Genomic DNA, 17,504 nt, shown 5'->3' with positions numbered 1-17,504 from the left:
ATAAAAAAGCAAACATAAGAGGATTAGGAGCTCCTGTGCCTCTGTGAAGAGGCTCTAAAAGTTTCCTAGTGACAAAGCAAAGTCCTTTCTGATCCTTCTGACAAGGATCAGGAAGAATTTGTGCTGGAGATCCTGGAGAAAGCCACCAAAAGTAAAAATTTACCATTTTCTCCTCTTTTCTGGCTGGCAGGCTGCAATGCAGAACTTGGAGGATTTGCTGGCCTCTTTGATTTGAAAGCAGCTGGTTACAAAGATCCTATCTTGGTATCTGGAACTGATGGTGTTGGCACGAAATTGAAGGTAATGTGAAAATCCATGTAAAGGATGGAAGGTAGCACAGAAGGGAAAATGTTTTAACAGAAAATATTGGTTGTCTTTTAAAAATACCTATCTGTCTTTCTAAAAAGGGAATGAAAAATGAAAGACGGCAATAAGTGAAGCTGCCCCTCAAAAAAGCATCTAGAACAGTGCAATTTCTGTCCCCTTCCATCGATTGCAGAGGTCCCCACTTGTGTTCCGGTTTCTTGAAGCTAACCAACTGGTTCTCTCGCTGCTTTTTTGCAGATTGCGCAAGAGTGTAAGAAACACAACACCATAGGTCAGGACCTGGTTGCCATGTGTGTCAACGACATCCTGGCCCAAGGAGCAGAGCCCCTCTTCTTCCTCGACTATTTTGCCTGTGGCAAACTTGATGTCGAAGTGGCTCAGGGTGTCATCGCAGGAATAGCTGAAGCTTGCAAAAAAGCCGGATGTGCTCTTTTGGGTATGAACGGTCTTCTTTGAAGGATATGAAAAGTAATACGTGATGTCTTCATAATTATAAAATCACAGAATCGCAGAATATTAGGGGTTGGAAGGCACACATCATCAAGTCCAACCCCTTCTGCCAGAGTAGGACCACAGAATCCAGGGCAAGTCACACAGGAACGCATCCAGGAGGGTCTTGAAAGTCTCCAGAGAAGGAGACTCCACAATCTCTCTGGGGAGCCTGATCCAGTGCTCTGTAGCCCTTACAGTAAAGTTCTTCCTCGTGTTGCTCTAGCTTGAATCTGTTGCCGATTGTCCTACCAATTGGTTTCAATGTGTTTGTTTTCCTCCCCTATTGAAGAATCTTAGAGGAGTGAAAAAAACCCAAGAACATCACATGTTTTTGCTTTCAGGGAACATAATCTCTGCCCACTGGAAGGAGACTGCACTCTACAAATGTTACCATTAGCTCAGGAAGTTGCATATAATTTTCTTTATTCATATCTTTTCGTTTAACGTTGTGACTATATCAGCTACCCAAAAAACAAAGAGTTCATGTATTTTAATCCTTTGTGTTTTTCAAGTAAATTTTAAAATGTGCCAAATAGGGTTTTTTACTTTTTTTTCCTGTTATCCTAAAGGAAATCCTCAAGTTTTCTCCTAGAAACAAGATTTAATGTGTTAATGTGCATGCACATGTCCCTGTGTGTGTACGGTTATTCTTTGAACCTCTTGTCTGATTTTAACTGAATTTGACAGGAAAGGGAGAGATCTCACAGCTGTTGTGTTTCCACAAGCTTTGTAAAACTGGAAAGCTCAAGAATGTCTTATGAATGCAACAAAAGCCTCGGCTGGAGCTCACTACTTAAGACACAGAAGTTAACCACAACACAGAAGCATAAAAGAAAGCAGGTTTCGTTAGTTACAAAACTAATAGCAAAGTCAGATTTGCTGAATATTTTTTTCACAAAGATGTGTATGTTCCAAGATGTAACGACTCAAGTTTAAACACTCTTCTTTTCAGCTGGATAGTACAAATACATAGTACATTTTATTAATATATTATATATATGTTCTGGTATACAGTAATCTAGTTGTCCATGAAAATGGTACAGTATTTCACTTATTGAATCTTGAAAAAGACAGCATAAACATTGTTCGACTCAAATATATTTCTAGGTCAGTGAAAAATGCATTCTTTTGTATAAGTCTTTAGGTTATTAAAGGGATGCAACAGAAGGTCAAGTTTTAAAGCCATAAACCCCAGAAAGTTCAATTCCCCACATAGTTCATAGTTCCTTTTTTTCATAAAAACAAACGATTTTTCAAAAAAGAACTTTCATATGAGAATAAAATTGACAGTTCAAATGTGTAACTTTAGGTGCCACTTTATAATAGTAATACAGTAATTCTGTCCTTTTTTTCCAATTCTTCAAGAAAGTTAGTAACAGAAGTCTTTTCTAAGTGGGATCATTCTGAGATAGTTTACAAGCTTTGAACAAGAGGCTATTTATCTTTTGGGTTAAATTTTTCTGCATGAACTGTTAGCTTTATATTTGTCTTGAGGTGCTCTTTCAGTTTATCAAATATAATCAAACCATTCATACTTTGGCACAAGTACATGTTATGTGAAGCCTTGCTATGAAATTACTTACTGAAATGTCAAGATTTTATTTCCAGTTGGAAGACTTTAAAACTACAAAGTGCTTTGGGTGTTGTAAATGAATTAGCAGAGAATAATTTCTCAAAATTGTTGATGGGTTAGCAGATATCTTTTTTGTTTTAATATAAGAATAAGTCCAAACTCATAAATAAAACAACCATGATTTTTTCTTCAAATTTCTGGCACTCTCAGAAGAAAGGGACTGAGATGATGCAGTAACTCTGAACCTAAGGAGGAAATGACATGCAGATCTGCCTTTGTATAGTATCTTCTCGTAAAAGTCTTCTTTGATGCACATTCCTCAATTCCTACCCTGCATCTCTGTGAGAGCTGAATATTCAGTTCAGCCACTTAAAGCTCCTCACACCACTTGATGGTGAGGTACCGAAGGAAGGGCTTATCTACATGCTTGGTTTTGCACAAACATTATTAAATACAGATTTAAACACGTGTATCTAAGCAAATGCTGATTTTAAAGTTGGTTATAGCAATGTAATGTAGAAACCTGGCAAAGCTGCCAGAGAATCTGATGTTGAGCAGTGTCAGGCACTGAGCGCAAGAGCAGCTTCCACCATTGCTCAGGTAAATTTGGGGCCCCTTCAGGGAAACCTCCTGGAAATAGAAGAATTTTGCATTGAATGAAACCTAGGGAGTGCAAAATTAAAATAAGACAGTACTGGTCAGCACGTTGGGCAGAGGGCATTACAGAATGGCAACTTAATCGTTAAGTTTTCTTGTAGACATCGTGACCAGCCTGGGGGTGTGAAGGAGAATGAGGAGAGAGCCGTGAGGATGGCTGGGGAGAGTTTCTCCCTGGTCTCAGGGGAGAGTGTGAGGATGTCTGTTTAGAAAACTTCGGAATGAGCGGTAAATGCCTGTTTCATGTACCAAACACAGCAAATTCCCCTCCCTAGACTGAATGAGCCGTGGCGGGCAGAACACACATCTTCAACAGCAAAGCCTGGTGCTTTTCAGCACAAAGCAAGAATGTGTTCTGATAATCAGGGTATAAGATAAAAGCCTTGACACCAGTTCATCTGCACGGATGGGTGGGAAAGGCCCTCTTTTAGAGGAGTTCTCCCAAACATTCTCTGAGCCTTACATGTTTGGAGCTGGCGTGATGGTAGTGGCTGGGTTGTGGGCAGGAGTGGCAGGAAGGATAACGCTAGATAAAAAATCTTTATGAAGGGAAGTAAGACTAAGAGCTGTGTTGTCCCTTTGATGTCCTGGTATGAATTTCCTGTACCTCTTGTAGCTTGTAGGTTTTTAATGGGGAATACTAAACCTGGCAGCAATTTGGAAACATGAAGCACTAAATAGGTCCTTTGGTTTTTAAACGTGAACGCACAGCAATTTGATAATGGCTGTCGGAATGGGGGAGGAAATGTTCTTTCCCAGTTTGCTCTTGCACATTCAATTGAAGAGTCTGTAACAAACATATTTTTAATTATTTTTAATGTTCATTTATCTAATTAAAAAAAATGGCTTGTTAATGCTTTATGAGTTTAAAACTTTGAACGACTGCATGCCTACTGGTCCCATTGGTTTTCCAACACCCCTTTCCTCTTTTTTTTGGTTCTCACAGGAGGAGAAACTGCTGAAATGCCAGGCATGTATCCACCCGGAGAGTATGACCTGGCTGGTTTTGCTGTTGGTGCAGTGGAGCGAGGGCAGATGCTGCCTCAGCTGGAGAGAATTGCTGATGGAGACGTGGTTATTGGAGTAGCTTCTTCTGGGGTTCACAGCAATGGGTACAGCCTTGTAAGGAAGATTGTGGAAAAGTCATCATTTGATTTCTCTTCTCCAGTTGGTGTCTCCAGTGATCAGACATTAGGTACCACTCATCATGCAGCTTCTTGCACTATGACTTGAACTTCTGAACAGGCAAATGTCACACAATTGTTCTGTCTGCGCCTTTGCTTTTGTAACCTTTCTAAGGCGCTAAAAAAATTACTCCATTCTTTAACATGTTATCTTCTTTTTTCCTGTGAATCATATATGCAGGAAAGAAATTTAGGGAGGGAGATTAATGACTAATTGTATGCTAGAAAAGGTAGAACGTTGTGTTTGTCTCTGTTTTGCTCGTTAGTATCCAGCAAATTAATATTTTGAGATTCCTCAGTTTTATGTTGATTAGCATTCCTTTCAGTGCTGTAACTGATCATCTTTCATCCTTTTTCATCTACAGGAGATTTGTTGTTAACCCCAACTAAAATCTACAGTAAGACTCTCCTGCCTGTCCTTCGCTCAGGCCACGTGAAAGCCTATGCCCACATCACTGGAGGGGGCTTGCTGGAAAACATCCCCCGAGTTCTCCCAGAATCTTTTGGTGTTGTTTTAGGTGAGATAAAAAGAAAAGCTATGTGTCGTGGTTTAACCCCAGCCAGCAGCTAAGCCCCTCACAGCCACTCACTCTGCCCTGGTGGGATGGGGAGAGAATCAGAAGGGCAAAAGTGAGAGAAGTCATGTGTTGAGATAAAGCTCGTTCAATAGGTAAAGCAAAAGGCAGGCACACAAGCAACACAAAACAGGGAATTCACCCGCCACTTCCCACACACAGGCAGGTGTTCAGCCATCTCCAGGAGAGCAGGGCTCCATCACACATAACAGTGATTGGGGAAGACAAAACACTGTCACTCTGAATGTCCCCCTGTCCTCCTGCTTCCCCCAGGTTTACATTCTGAGCGTGACACCAAGTGGTCTGGGACATCCCTTGGGTCAGTTGGGGTCAGCTGTCCCAGCTGTATCCCCTCTCAATTTCTTGCCCACCTCCAGCCCACTTGCTGGCGAGGTGAGGAGCAGAAAAGGTTTTGACTCTGTGTAAGCACTGCTCAGCGACGGCTAAAATATCCCTGTGTTACCAACACTGTTGCCCGCACAAACCCAAAGCTTAGTTCCACACTAGCTATGAAGAAAGTTAGCTCTATCCCAGGCTAAACCAGCACACTAACAAAACATCCTCGGTTAAAATGGATTGATATGGAAACCTGTGTACGTGGGGCCATGTCAACTGACTTGCGCTGTAAGAGCTAGAATTGCCGGTCTATAAATGTTTGCTTTTTCCTTTATCATTGCTGAATTTCTCCTTGTGACTGAACCACAGCCAGTCAAAACATTTAGTAGTTTTATGACTACTACCCACTGAATTCACTTCCCCTGATGGTGTTGGATTTTTCAAAAAAGCCTATCCATATTTGCAAAAATAAAACAACTTTAAAAGTAATCCAAAGTGAGCTGACACCATCTGCGATAACCTACAAAATCATTGCTAATTATGTGATACTCATGTGGTCCTGGATTAGCATTTGGATATGGTTACTAGCTCAAGTAAATCTCATGCTCCTCAGCCTTAATTAATCCTCACCACAATCTCATCAAGTACTTCACTTATGGAGAAAGCATAGAAAGGTAAATTACTTCCTATAGGCTGTGTAGTGTTCATTGGACTGTAGAACAGAATAAGGGAACTAATATTGAGTTCTACACTCCCGAACTGCGTGTAAATCATTCTTCCACTTTTCCACAGTGAACATTAGTATACATAAATGGGGATGACATGACAAGAAAGAAACTTACCATCTTTGGAGTTCCTTTTACAATGTCTTGTCCAGAAGAATTTCTCAGGCTGCTGTAAATCATCCTTACCTTGTTGGAACTGAGGGCAATGTGAGACTGCTGTGATAGTTTTTAAGGCTGTTGCTCTGGTGCCATAGTTTCTCTAGAAGCAGAGTTGTCACTTTTAAACAGAGAATTTTCCAAAGACTGCTTCAGAGCTCATCTGAATTACTGATTAACGGATTGCAGTGGACCAGTATGATTAATTTCCTCCCAGAGTGAGACTTCTGTGTACTCCCAAGTCTTTTTTAGTAAGAAAGAAAAAAATAATCTGTTTCCATGCATGGAAGCCGATTCACTCAAGCTAATGCTGTTGTGGGACTTTATCTGTGCATTCCATCCAGATCTTACCTCTTAATATTCTAATAATTTTAGTATTTGTCCACTGATAGCAATTTCCCCTCTTCATTTGTATTTTCAATTCTCTTCAGATGCCCTTACCTGGAAGATTCCTGAAATCTTCTGCTGGCTTCATAAAGAAGGGAACCTCTCTGAGGAGGAAATGACACGGACATTTAATTGTGGGATCGGTGCTGTCTTGGTAGTTCAGAAGGAGTTGGCTCAGCAGGTCCTCAAGGACATACAGAAACACGAAACAGCCTGGCTGATCGGGAAAGTTGTCTCCCTACAAAAAGGTTATTAAATTTTTATTTTCCTTTAAAAACCCCACAGACCTAAGTTTTTAGCTGGTGAGTCTCCATGGAGGTTAGATGAAAAATCTCTTAATTGACACCTCCATAGCTTTTTTCACAGGATATTAAAATGACAGGCCTCACGATTTCGGTCTGAGTCCATAAAACATATGCTTAGCAATGTCAGATGTCGCCAGAACTATACACACATAATGAGAAGTAAAGCAGTGCCATTAATCTCTTTTCATGTGTACTTTCCTCCTCTCTCTGTTTCTTCCTTTATTTATGTCTTGTTTTGCTGTTTTTTTCCTTGTACACGTTCAGGCTCTGCCCGTGTTAAAGTCCATAATCTGCTTCGAGCCTTGCAAGCAAATAGGTCACTGTCTATGCACAGCCATATCCAAGGCAAAATCCAAACAAACAAAGTGAAGGTTGCTGTCCTTATCTCTGGAACAGGTGAGTGTTACATTCTCTAATACAGTGTAAAGCAGAATATTGAAAAAGGAACTTCAGATTTTAAATCTCATTAGAGCCTTTAAAGGATCTGATGGGTTCTAACAGGCTTTCAGTAACAGGCAGAATAGATTTTGCCCTGGAGTAGTTTCAGTCACAAACAGAAAGACCTTCAGCCTCTGCTGCAAAGTGGCTATGAATTGCGTCCGTGTTCATTTTATCTACAGATTTCTGCATGTCTCCAGAATCAAGCAACCACTGTGTTGCACTATAGGGACAGCAGCATGATTTCACAACTAGATCACACTTTCTTATTGCCATATAGTCACTCCTGAGTTTTCCAGTATTCTGACTTGCTAAGAAGTAGACCATCATTCCAATTCCATAAATTATGGTTTGTAAATTTAATTGCTAGTAAAAGCCCTGTAGCCTCCAGCTCTCAAATTCAGTTCCCAGTAAGATCAATTTAAAAAGGATTATTATTAACATCAGTAGGTTTTGAATTGGGTCTCACCCACATTGCTGCTTATTTAAAACCTCTTCTAGCTTTTAACTATGTTTATTCTTCAGCAACAACTTGATATTCATGAATTATTTTTTCAAATAGGCACAAACCTGGAAGCCCTCATAAATAGCACAAAGAAGCCCACCAGTTTCGCACAAATAGTCCTTGTTGTTTCTAACAAAGCTGGTGTGGAGGGGTTAAGGAAAGCTGAAAGAGCTGGTATTCCTACAAGGGTGAGTACTTCTCATCTTTTTGAAATTAGCCGTCATTAGCTCTTGACTATAGCAGGAAAATACTGTGAGATGGTGAGTTTTATTAAGGTAAGAGATGGTTTGATAGGAAGCCTTAGCTTTGCTTTTTTGGTCTATCATAAACTTGTGCCCTTGGACAGACTACCTAAAAAGGGAAGAAAATGCTTCCTTTTCTGATTCTCAGAGATGCTGCCAGCAATCCTGATGGTTTTGGGAACAGTCATTATATCAAAACATCACAAAATTTCCACAGTTACAGTTTAAACTGTGTATTTACACAAAAGTAGCAAGCCGTTTTATCTGAATTTAATTTTTAAATTACATGCTAAGCAGACACAATAGTTCATTTGAATGAAATAGAGACGTCAGACTCAGTGGGGCTTTCCACTGACTCCCTGGGCATTGCTTCAGGCTCTCCAGGATTCATTCAAAGCAAACTCTTGTTTCCCTCAGTGTCACTGGATCCAGCGCTGCACTGCTTAGCCCTTTGCGCAGCTGTCTCTATTGCAGATGTGAAATGCTGCTGCTCTGACTTAGAAACGTTTGACAGTACTTTTCACCGGTAACTAGAGACATGGGGAAGATTTGGGCCTGATGCAAACTCTTTCATTAACTTCAGTAGTAGCAGAATCTGAATGTTAGTGCTGCCATCTCTTATTTGGGAACACACAAAGATCACAAGTAAAATATGTCCACAGTATGCAGGAGGAGGACAAATATATAATGAGGAAAAAAATATAGTCTGGGGGAGCTGATGGTCATCAGATTAAGATGAGAAGTCAGTGGTGAAGCAGAGACACTGAGTAGTATGTGTCGTGCCAGTTGCTAACTGGTAGTTCCTGGCAGAGTTCAGCCCTGTGTTGAGCTGGGCTCTATTTCTAGTGCCCTCAGCCACCTTTTCAGCTAACGAGTCAGTCCTGTTTTTTCAAAACTGCCCTGGTAAATCTGGTAGTTGTTAATACATACTTTTATTTAAAAGGCTGTGGATATTTTAGGTTATACAGTGTTGCCTTCTTCCTGCTTAAATTAGGGGATGTATCCTGGATGGAAAATACATAAGTATATTGACCTTATGCAGTAGGGGCTCTCTTAAAGAGTTTGGGATTAGCCTCCCTTTCAAGGTTTTGTGATATCATTTCTGGCAAGGCTCAACTGCTTAAAACTGTCAGAGGCCTTATATTGAGTGAAATCATTGTGAGGTTTTAGGTTGTCTTAATGACCTACCTTTGTAGGTTGTTAAGTTATATCAAAGCACTGGAGCCTAAAGCTGTGAGCCTAGGAAAACAAAACTCATGGGGTTTTTTTTGATGATTGCTCCATGTGAATAGGAGCGAAGACTGCACGCTTGTCTGTTAGCCGCAGGTGTTCATAAACTGTTCTTCTTGCTGTGGGCGTGCACCCAACTCGAGCCACACGTGGGTATTTACTTGTTTTTCGTTTATGACTCCCAAATACCATTTCGTTGTGCTTTTAAAGCTTTCAGATCAAATTAACACCGTGTGTGTATTTCTTTGTCTTTTGGGGTTACCACAGGTTATTGACCATAAATTGTATGAAAGTCGCACTGAATTTGACAATGCAGTTGACAAAGTCCTTGAAGAATTCTCAGTTGAGCTGATCTGTCTGGCTGGATTTATGCGAATACTGTCAGGCCCTTTTGTCAAGAAATGGGAAGGTAAGCCCAGCACAGTAGTGTATGCATTTAAAGAAGAAGTAATTTTATAACTTGTCCTCAAGAAAAAGAAAACAGAAGAAATATAGAAAAGCGACCATATTAATTCTGGATTTGCGGGAAATTAGACTCTTCTCGTCTTGTAAGGAAAAGAATGAGAAAAAGAAAGGCATTTTTCCCCTTCCCTCTATCATTTTGACAGAAGTTTAAGGAAACCAAGGGCAAATTGTAGTCTTTGATTTATTAGAAAATATTTCAAAATAAGGCTGGGAAGACTTCAGACCTCTGCAAACATGAGGGACAAGGCAAATTGTTGCCTAAGAGTAGGTGTTGGCTGGTGGGAGGTGAGCATCCAGCCACTGGGAATTCCTTCCCCTAACAAATGAGCTGGCTGCATATAAAACTTTAAAACTGAGCAGCAATATGCAGTTCCTGTTAACAAGACCTCACCTGTCTTCTGGTCAGACATCTCAGGAGCCGCCTGATTCGACAGTAGCATGTTCCACAGGCAGATCCAGCTCTTCTTTGTCCAAAGTGTTTACACTGTCTCCATTCTGCTCATTTTTTACAATTTTTCCAGGTCTTTGTTAGAGGCTGGTAACACCTCTGCCTGCTTCGTTGGCTGCTCTCCCTCCCCTGGTTGCTATACTCCTCTTCATATCTCTTTCTGTTTCTTTTAGGGAGTCCTGAATGACCCTGAGTGCTCCTCTCACTGTTTGCTCTGCTTTGGGTTCAGTCACAGTTACCTAAACTAGTTCTTGCTCATTACTAGTTACAAGCTGGTCAGCCTACACATTGCAGCTCTCCAGGCAGCCTTGATTGTTCACATGGTGATTTTTGTGTTACCCTGGGTGTGTCTGTGACACAGACCTTCTTACACCTGAACTATTTTTCAAACCTCCCTTTAAAATCAACGAAGCAAACCAGGCATTCCTAGGAGGCAACTCATTTTACACTAAAGCTGTCAGCTAAAGTAAGTCAGATGAGTTGGTTTTGTTTCTCTCCATTTGTTACAGAGTCTAGAAGGCTGAGGTATAAATGTCTATGTGTAGAACAACTGTAGTTAGGAGAGAGGAATCTGACACTACAGGAAATGTGTTTTGAGTGTCTGTGCAGAGGATGGAAAAGAAGTTTCTCTACTGCAGAGATCTTGTGCAAATAAAAGATGAGTTTAGTTCCCTCTGATTCAGGGACGGAGCGCTTCCATGCTGATGAGTGCTCTACACAGTGCAGGTTTTGCGTTACGTGTATGACTGGCCTGAGAGAAAAAAAAAAAAACAAAAAAACCCCTTTCTTCAGTATAGGATGGTTAACTCATTTTTCAATGTCCAGCACTGAACTGAGCTTGAAAACAGGTACCTACCTGAGCTCTGACCAAGAATGTGCTTCAGTTAGGTCTTAAATATGAGCTAGAGTGTCACTTCAGCTCAGGGAATGCTGTAAACCTCTGACCTGGCTATGCCTGGGCACTCACCTCCCTACGTTATCCACAAGCAATCAGTTCTTACTGCTGCGCTCTCAAGGGCTCTTGCTTTTTCCTTCTCTCGCAGTCACAAGAACATGGAGTGTGAAGTTAGTTGTGAAAGTCCTTCTTGCTTAACAGCCCTGAAGTGTTAATTTTGAATGTTAGCATGAAGGACAGATTGAGAAACAAAACAAAGGCAAGCAAACAAAAAAACCACATTCCTTTAGAGCAGTTTCTGACAGTACAGTAATGAGAAACTGCAGAAACTCAGAAGTGCAGAATGTTGTTTTCCGCTCAGTGTCCCCAGTGCTTTTTTTGCTGAAGCAGTAGGCATGGAGGTGCTGATGCTTAAAAAAGGGATATTTTTGAGACACAAACCACATTTGAGATATCATTGAAGATCAGTCGATACGTTTGCCTCTTTTAAGTTGCACAGGTCAAGATCCACGTGAGTTACTGCAGCACAAGCGCAGGTTTTGTGTGGTGCTGCCAGGAATGGCCTTCATATTACAGCATCACGAGCCTCTATTTCGGTAGCCTGCTGCCTCCACCAGCATATGGCAGCTCAGTCTCGCCGCTTGGCATTTAGGTGGTGTTCAATGAATGCTGATGACACACAGTCTTCCTAAACAGGAGGCATGCAGAGACGGTGTGGGCGTAGCGTACTGGGGTATAAATAGTATCGAGGGCCACTTTCCCCCCCCTCCCCGCCTCCCCTGCAAGGGTTTGTACTGAATCTAAGAGAAGATCTAGGGCTGTCGAGCACCTTTTGATTTCACTCTCGACCAGAATGGGCGGGCAGGAGGAGTTGGCACTGAGGCATTAGGAGCAGACAGGGGAAATCTGCCAGAAGAAAGAAGGTTTTTTCATGGGTTAGCCATCGCGTTGCTGTAGTGGTGAGAGCCTGAGATTACAGGCAGCAACTCTCTCTTTACAGCTAGGTAGGAACTCAGGCATATTCTTTTTTTTTAAGGAAGTGTAAGGTACAGGTTGCCCAGGGGTTTAGCCACAGTCACACTTGGTTGAGCATTAGAGGTTACAGCCACCATTCCGCGTGGAAAGTAGTAGAGGTAGACAGGTCCTTTTTGGAAGGGTAGGGCAAAGGGCTGTGTGAGCAGCTGTTGTCTTTTATTAAGCCAAAACAGGTGTGGAGAAAAAGTCGCAGCCAAAGAATTTTATTGCCTGGTCACTCACTGGCTGTGCGTTACATCATTTGAAACCAGACTGAGCTTCTTCCAGGTGCTGAGTTTCTAAGAAAGAGGACTGTGCTTGTGATCAAAGAAGAGAAGAACGAGATGCTAAGGGAAAGGGCAGCTACATCAAAAAAATTAATCATTATTAGTCACTGGAGAAATATGCTTTACCCATGCTATTATTTGTAACTGACTGCTGTCTTTACTTTTTCTGAAAAACAAGGCATTCTGAAATGCTTTGGGCTGGTTATCTGTCAGTATCATCAAAAAAGAAGTGTATGCAAAAGTTGTGAAAAACTGTTTTCACTGATCTGTTTTGTTCCTCTGCTGATTATGGTACTTTGAACACTCCGGCAAGGCTGAATGCTAACAGACAATGACTTCACTTACAATTTTTCAGGAAAAATACTGAACATCCACCCATCTCTGCTGCCTTCTTTTAAGGGAGCAAATGCCCACAAATTGGTGCTACAAGCTGGAGTCCGAGTCACAGGCTGTACTGTACACTTTGTGGCCGTAAGTACTTCCTTCTCCCTCCCTTTAACTCTATAATTCATCAGCCTTTAAGATTTTTACCTCAGAGCTCACCTGGAACACCCTCCTACCATGACATTTGATTACCTTTTCTCCTTTTTTCATGCATAACGTTACTAGACAATATAGTGCTTCAGTTTGCTGTCCCTGGAGAAGGAACTGGAAATGAATAGCCTGTACAGAAGTTTAAGCTTTACCTGAGTTAACCTCTTCCCTAAGCACCCCACTGCTGCCTTCCACCAATTGGGGTGCTAGATTGCATAAGGCATTGGCTAACCCAAAATCTTTACTACTACACAGCATCAGTTTCTTATATTTTGTTGTACAACTTTCCTTATTTGTAACTTTCAAGAAAAAAGTGGAAACAAAAAACCATAACACTGGAAGTGGCACAATAAGCATAGATTTGTTAAGAAGTAATCCAGTGTCTGTGGAAACAGAGAAAAACTTCCCAATTTATGGTAGTCAGAAAGTAAGAAAACAAAAGCCACGGGTCTTTCTACTTGGAAGATGCGCATTTTTACCAGTTCAGGGAGAATTGTTTCCATGTTGTTCCATTCTCCGAGTTGACAATAACTAGTTTCCCCTCCTCTGCTGCATTCTTCAGATTATCCTCCCCTTTTCCAAAGCTCCTGAAGTCCGTTCTCATGGGTTTTGCTTTCTCTTAGAAAAAGACACAAAAACTTTTTTCCAGATAGAAGGAAGAATCCCATGCCTTTCTCCAAGATGTGACTTTCCTTTTTCCCAAGATATGACTTAGGGTTTCTTATCTGTGTGGCAATGTACTGAGAGACAATAACTACACAGCAGGGATCTGCCTCATTAACATGCGAAAAAAAGATCTACTGGGTCGTCTAGTCCAGCTCTGTGCCAAAGCTTGGCTAATTCACTCTTCTGAATTGAAATGTCATAATTTTGGGCAATTTTAACCTACCATGTCCCCAGTTAGCGTGGCTTTCATTGGTTTCAATAGTAGAAATGTTACTTGCTGGTGCTCTGCCTGCCTTCTCTTTTTCTTGGAACCCTACACTTCTCTTAGTTCCTCATGGACCAGTGTGAGTGCCAGCACCTTTTCCACGCTCCTCACATTAGCCCCAGGTTCATCTTTCCTGTAGTAATGTTATGACAAACGGAGCCCCGGGGCAACCAGATTACATTTGCTGTCGTAGAGCTGCCCCATCCCACCTCTGTTTCCTCTTTGCAACTGTACAGACTTTCTGGCTGTTGCTTTTACAGGAGGAAGTCGATGCTGGGGCGATCATTTTCCAAGAGGCGGTTCCAGTTAAGATCGGTGACACGGTGGAGACGCTGTCGGAAAGGGTGAAGGAGGCCGAGCACCGAGCCTTTCCGGCTGCCCTGCAGCTCGTGGCCAGTGGGGCTGTGCAGGTCGGGGAAGCTGGCAAGATCTACTGGAAGTAGGAGCCGCATGTCCACGAAACGTCCTCAGATGGGACGGCTGTGGTGCCTTTAATTGATCAAAACAGAGGTCATGGCCTAATAACACACACACTGTATTCGCTTCACAAAGTGTTCCCAACGTAGGGAACATGCCACACCATGTTCCTTCTTAAATGGTTAAAGATTCAAGGTAAAATCTGAAGAAAGCCTCAAAGGGGAATTATTAAGGCAGAGGCCTGTTCACAGTAGTTTCAGCAATGGCTCTGTTATGTGCTTCCTAATTATAATCGCTTCCTTGGATGATGTTTTGGTTCTCAGTCACTTTCTTAACAAACAAAAAAAACATTGGGTTTGGTTACAGAGGGATCTGAGCATCTCTGAGCTGGACTTGGGAACATCAGTTTTATTCTCTAACAGACCATCCAGGCTGTAACTGGGAGTTAGTTCCCTTGTCCTGCTGTGAAGGGTTTGTGGGGAAAAGTGCTGGAACTAGTACAATGGAAGAGACAGCTGAAGTCAAAACACTTCACTTGTAAAAAAAATCTCTAGCCAAACCAAGAAACACTGGTCTCCCAAAATACTAACTATTCCTGCAGATAACGAAATGGTTTGTTTTTCTCAATAGTTTCTGGTTTAATGTTGGTGGAACTTGCCTGGCCCAGATTCTGGACATATCCTGTAATTTCAAATATGGGACCTGCTATCAATCAGGTGCTAAATAGAACTAAATGTCTGCTGACCGTTTGCCTTTGAGCATCCCCATGTGAATCCATTATGAATTCCCTTCAGAGATTTGTTCAGAGCCAAAAGAGCTGTTTTGGGTTTTTTTGTTGTTGTTGTTGTTTTTTTGTTTTAACGAGTAAGAAAGGGAGTTAGGACTAGATACAAAATGTGTTCTTGGCCTGTGAGACATTCTTCAGGAAATTCTGCTGAAGTTAAGTGCCTTTATTCTCAGAACAGTATTTTCACTTGGAATAATACTGGAGGAAACCCAGTAAATATTACCATTCTGAAAAAAAATAAGTGGTTTCACGCTGCTCAACTTTTGTGAAAAAGCACCTGTTTTAATGTTTCAGTATAGTTATGAATACATTCTAATGTATTTACTAAAGCAATCAATTTTCCCCCATACAGACCAGAGCTGATTATGTGTGGTTTAGAGCTCCCTTTTAATACAGAAAAAGCTGATTTGTATTCTGTGCACTGATGTCGTTATGGTACTTCCATGTTGACATAATCTCAATTTGGATTTGAAATAAGGTAATAAAGGTAAAAAAATAAATAACAAAATAATAAAAAATAAATAACAAGATCTTTCCTTGTAATTCCTCTACCAGGGACATGAGCTGGCAGGAGGAGTTTGTGAAGCAGAATTTAACTTTTGTCAACATTACAGCAACTGTAACTCAGTTTGTGTGGTTACAGACATGTGCAATCCCGCATAAGTTAGTAGTGATTTTCACAACGTGGTGACCTTACTCCTTCAGTGGCCAGAGGATCCGTGGTGAAGAAATGTGCTGACAAAACATTCCTGTCATTATTTGTCACCAAGGATAAAGTTCAAGCAAATAGAGAGGGAAATGACATGGTCAAATTTAATTTGTTTGTAAAGGGCAAAGAATAAAAAGCTAAGGCTTCATCCCAGTGTTTTTTCTTTACAAACCTGCCCTCCTACAGAAGGGCCTCCCCCTGAAGGGGCACTGCCCACCGAGGCTCAAAATCCAGCTCGACTCGGTGAGAATGCAAAAGATGCCGGGAGCGTCCAGCCCTGGCACAGGTTCAGCCCGTACAAGCTCAGTGCCTCAGCAGTGTTAGAGTAAACATTTTACAACTCAGAAAGAAATACTGCTTAAATTTAAGCTCACCCATTAGAAGAAGCAAGACTGCTAGTGGTGAAATCACCACCTGTAGAGTTAATAAATGTCGTGTTACTGATAAAAACAGTTTGATCATTGCCCGAAAGGCCAACAGCAGAAGACCCAGGCACTCCAAATGCAATCCCTCGCTCCGTCAGGGACAGCTTGAGCAAGACTCGGGTATTTTGCCATCTAAGGCTGATGACAAATGGGATTTGGGCACCTATTTGTTTTTCTGCAAATACATAAAAAGAAATTTCATCCTGGAGTTTAGATGGCTTTGCTTCAATTACCACTCTGTATAAAGTATGGATTAATAGGCCATCACCACACTCAATCTCAGAGGAACACAGTGAGAGAAAGAGCTGTTCAATACCACAGTGATCATCTGGAGACCTATGGCAGCACAGTAACTATCACCCTGTTCTCTTGTAACATTTTATTGGTGAAGTTTAGACCATTCAGTCATGCGTGCTATGCAATTTAAATAATGTACAACAGGAAGTTACTACACAGTTACAACAGACCGAAAGCGAACTAAGCAAAGTGTTTATCATAAAAATCATCCATCTTTACATCTGTCTGTCTATCTATCTATCTATCTATCTATCTATCTCTCTATCTATCCCAAATGTTTGCTAATCTTGCCTTGGTATATAGTTTTTCCTATTTCTCCCAGATCATGAAAAATACATGTACAGTCACTGGAGCACAAGAGACAATTACATATTTCTATATATTAGTGGCAGACCTTACAGGTCTGAATTTTTCTCCCCTCCGTAACTACTGAAAAAACACTAGCTATACATTTAAAAAAAAAAGGAAAAAATTTAGACTTTTTAAGTGAAGCCGACTCATGCTCTCAAACAGCCTGATATGACCAAGAACAAGATACACACTAGGTGCCTCACTAATATAGTACATGTAATACCAAAACAAGAATACATTTTTTCCATTGCATCTAATGGCTGTTGGTGAGCCCTTCCCTGGAAAATTAGGCTCTGGCTACTTCCTTCCTTTGATTTGCAACTTGCAAGGCAAGTCTTTATTTTGGCAGAGATAAAATAAGCTTCCCACAGAAAAAGGTTTTTTTTAACAGCAGTGATTCTCTGGACCAAGCCAATCACTCAGTCAAGAAAGAAAACTGAGTTTTTCCTGCCACTGCAAGTTAAGCTGAGGATGTCTTGTTCTGCTGATTTCAAGGATGAAGGAAGAAAAATGCCTGAAATCTGGCATTTCTAGTCCCTCTAACCAAATTTTCATCTCTCATGATCCAAATGTTTTAATACAAAATTTGGGAACACCGATGCATTTCAAAGAGCAAAGTGCCCAGATGTATGTTCAGTATGTTCAGTATTACATGGTATTGACAAATAATCTGTGAAAGGGAGTTTGTTTTTTTTGAGGGTAGTTTTTTTTGCCTTTTAAAAGCTCCCCTGGCCTTTGGATCTTCTGCTCGTCAGCTCACCAGGCCCCAGCTTTCACACTGGTGCACGTTTGCATATCCTCTTCTCCTCTGT

The 17,504-nt window shown here is 41.2% G+C and overlaps 1 protein-coding gene across 1 annotated transcript in view; it reads left to right on the top strand.

Annotated features, from left to right (window-relative positions):
- The window catches only part of GART (phosphoribosylglycinamide formyltransferase, phosphoribosylglycinamide synthetase, phosphoribosylaminoimidazole synthetase), a 30,787-nt gene extending 16,638 nt beyond the window's left edge, over window positions 1-14,149 (top strand). Inside the window, exons 12-21 of the mRNA XM_009877062.1 lie at window positions 191-300; window positions 565-763; window positions 3,996-4,244; window positions 4,599-4,751; window positions 6,457-6,660; window positions 6,982-7,113; window positions 7,718-7,848; window positions 9,400-9,541; window positions 12,597-12,712; window positions 13,967-14,149. Of these exons, the coding sequence (XP_009875364.1) occupies window positions 191-300; window positions 565-763; window positions 3,996-4,244; window positions 4,599-4,751; window positions 6,457-6,660; window positions 6,982-7,113; window positions 7,718-7,848; window positions 9,400-9,541; window positions 12,597-12,712; window positions 13,967-14,149 (1,619 nt within the window). The remainder of the gene's footprint in view (window positions 1-190; window positions 301-564; window positions 764-3,995; window positions 4,245-4,598; window positions 4,752-6,456; window positions 6,661-6,981; window positions 7,114-7,717; window positions 7,849-9,399; window positions 9,542-12,596; window positions 12,713-13,966) is intronic.
- Window positions 14,150-17,504: the final 3,355 nt, after the last annotated feature.

This window comes from Apaloderma vittatum, unplaced genomic scaffold, assembly GCF_000703405.1.
Source record: "Apaloderma vittatum isolate BGI_N311 unplaced genomic scaffold, ASM70340v1 scaffold1069, whole genome shotgun sequence".
NCBI lineage: Eukaryota > Metazoa > Chordata > Aves > Trogoniformes > Trogonidae > Apaloderma > Apaloderma vittatum.
This window is presented reverse-complemented; position numbering and strand designations above follow the sequence as displayed.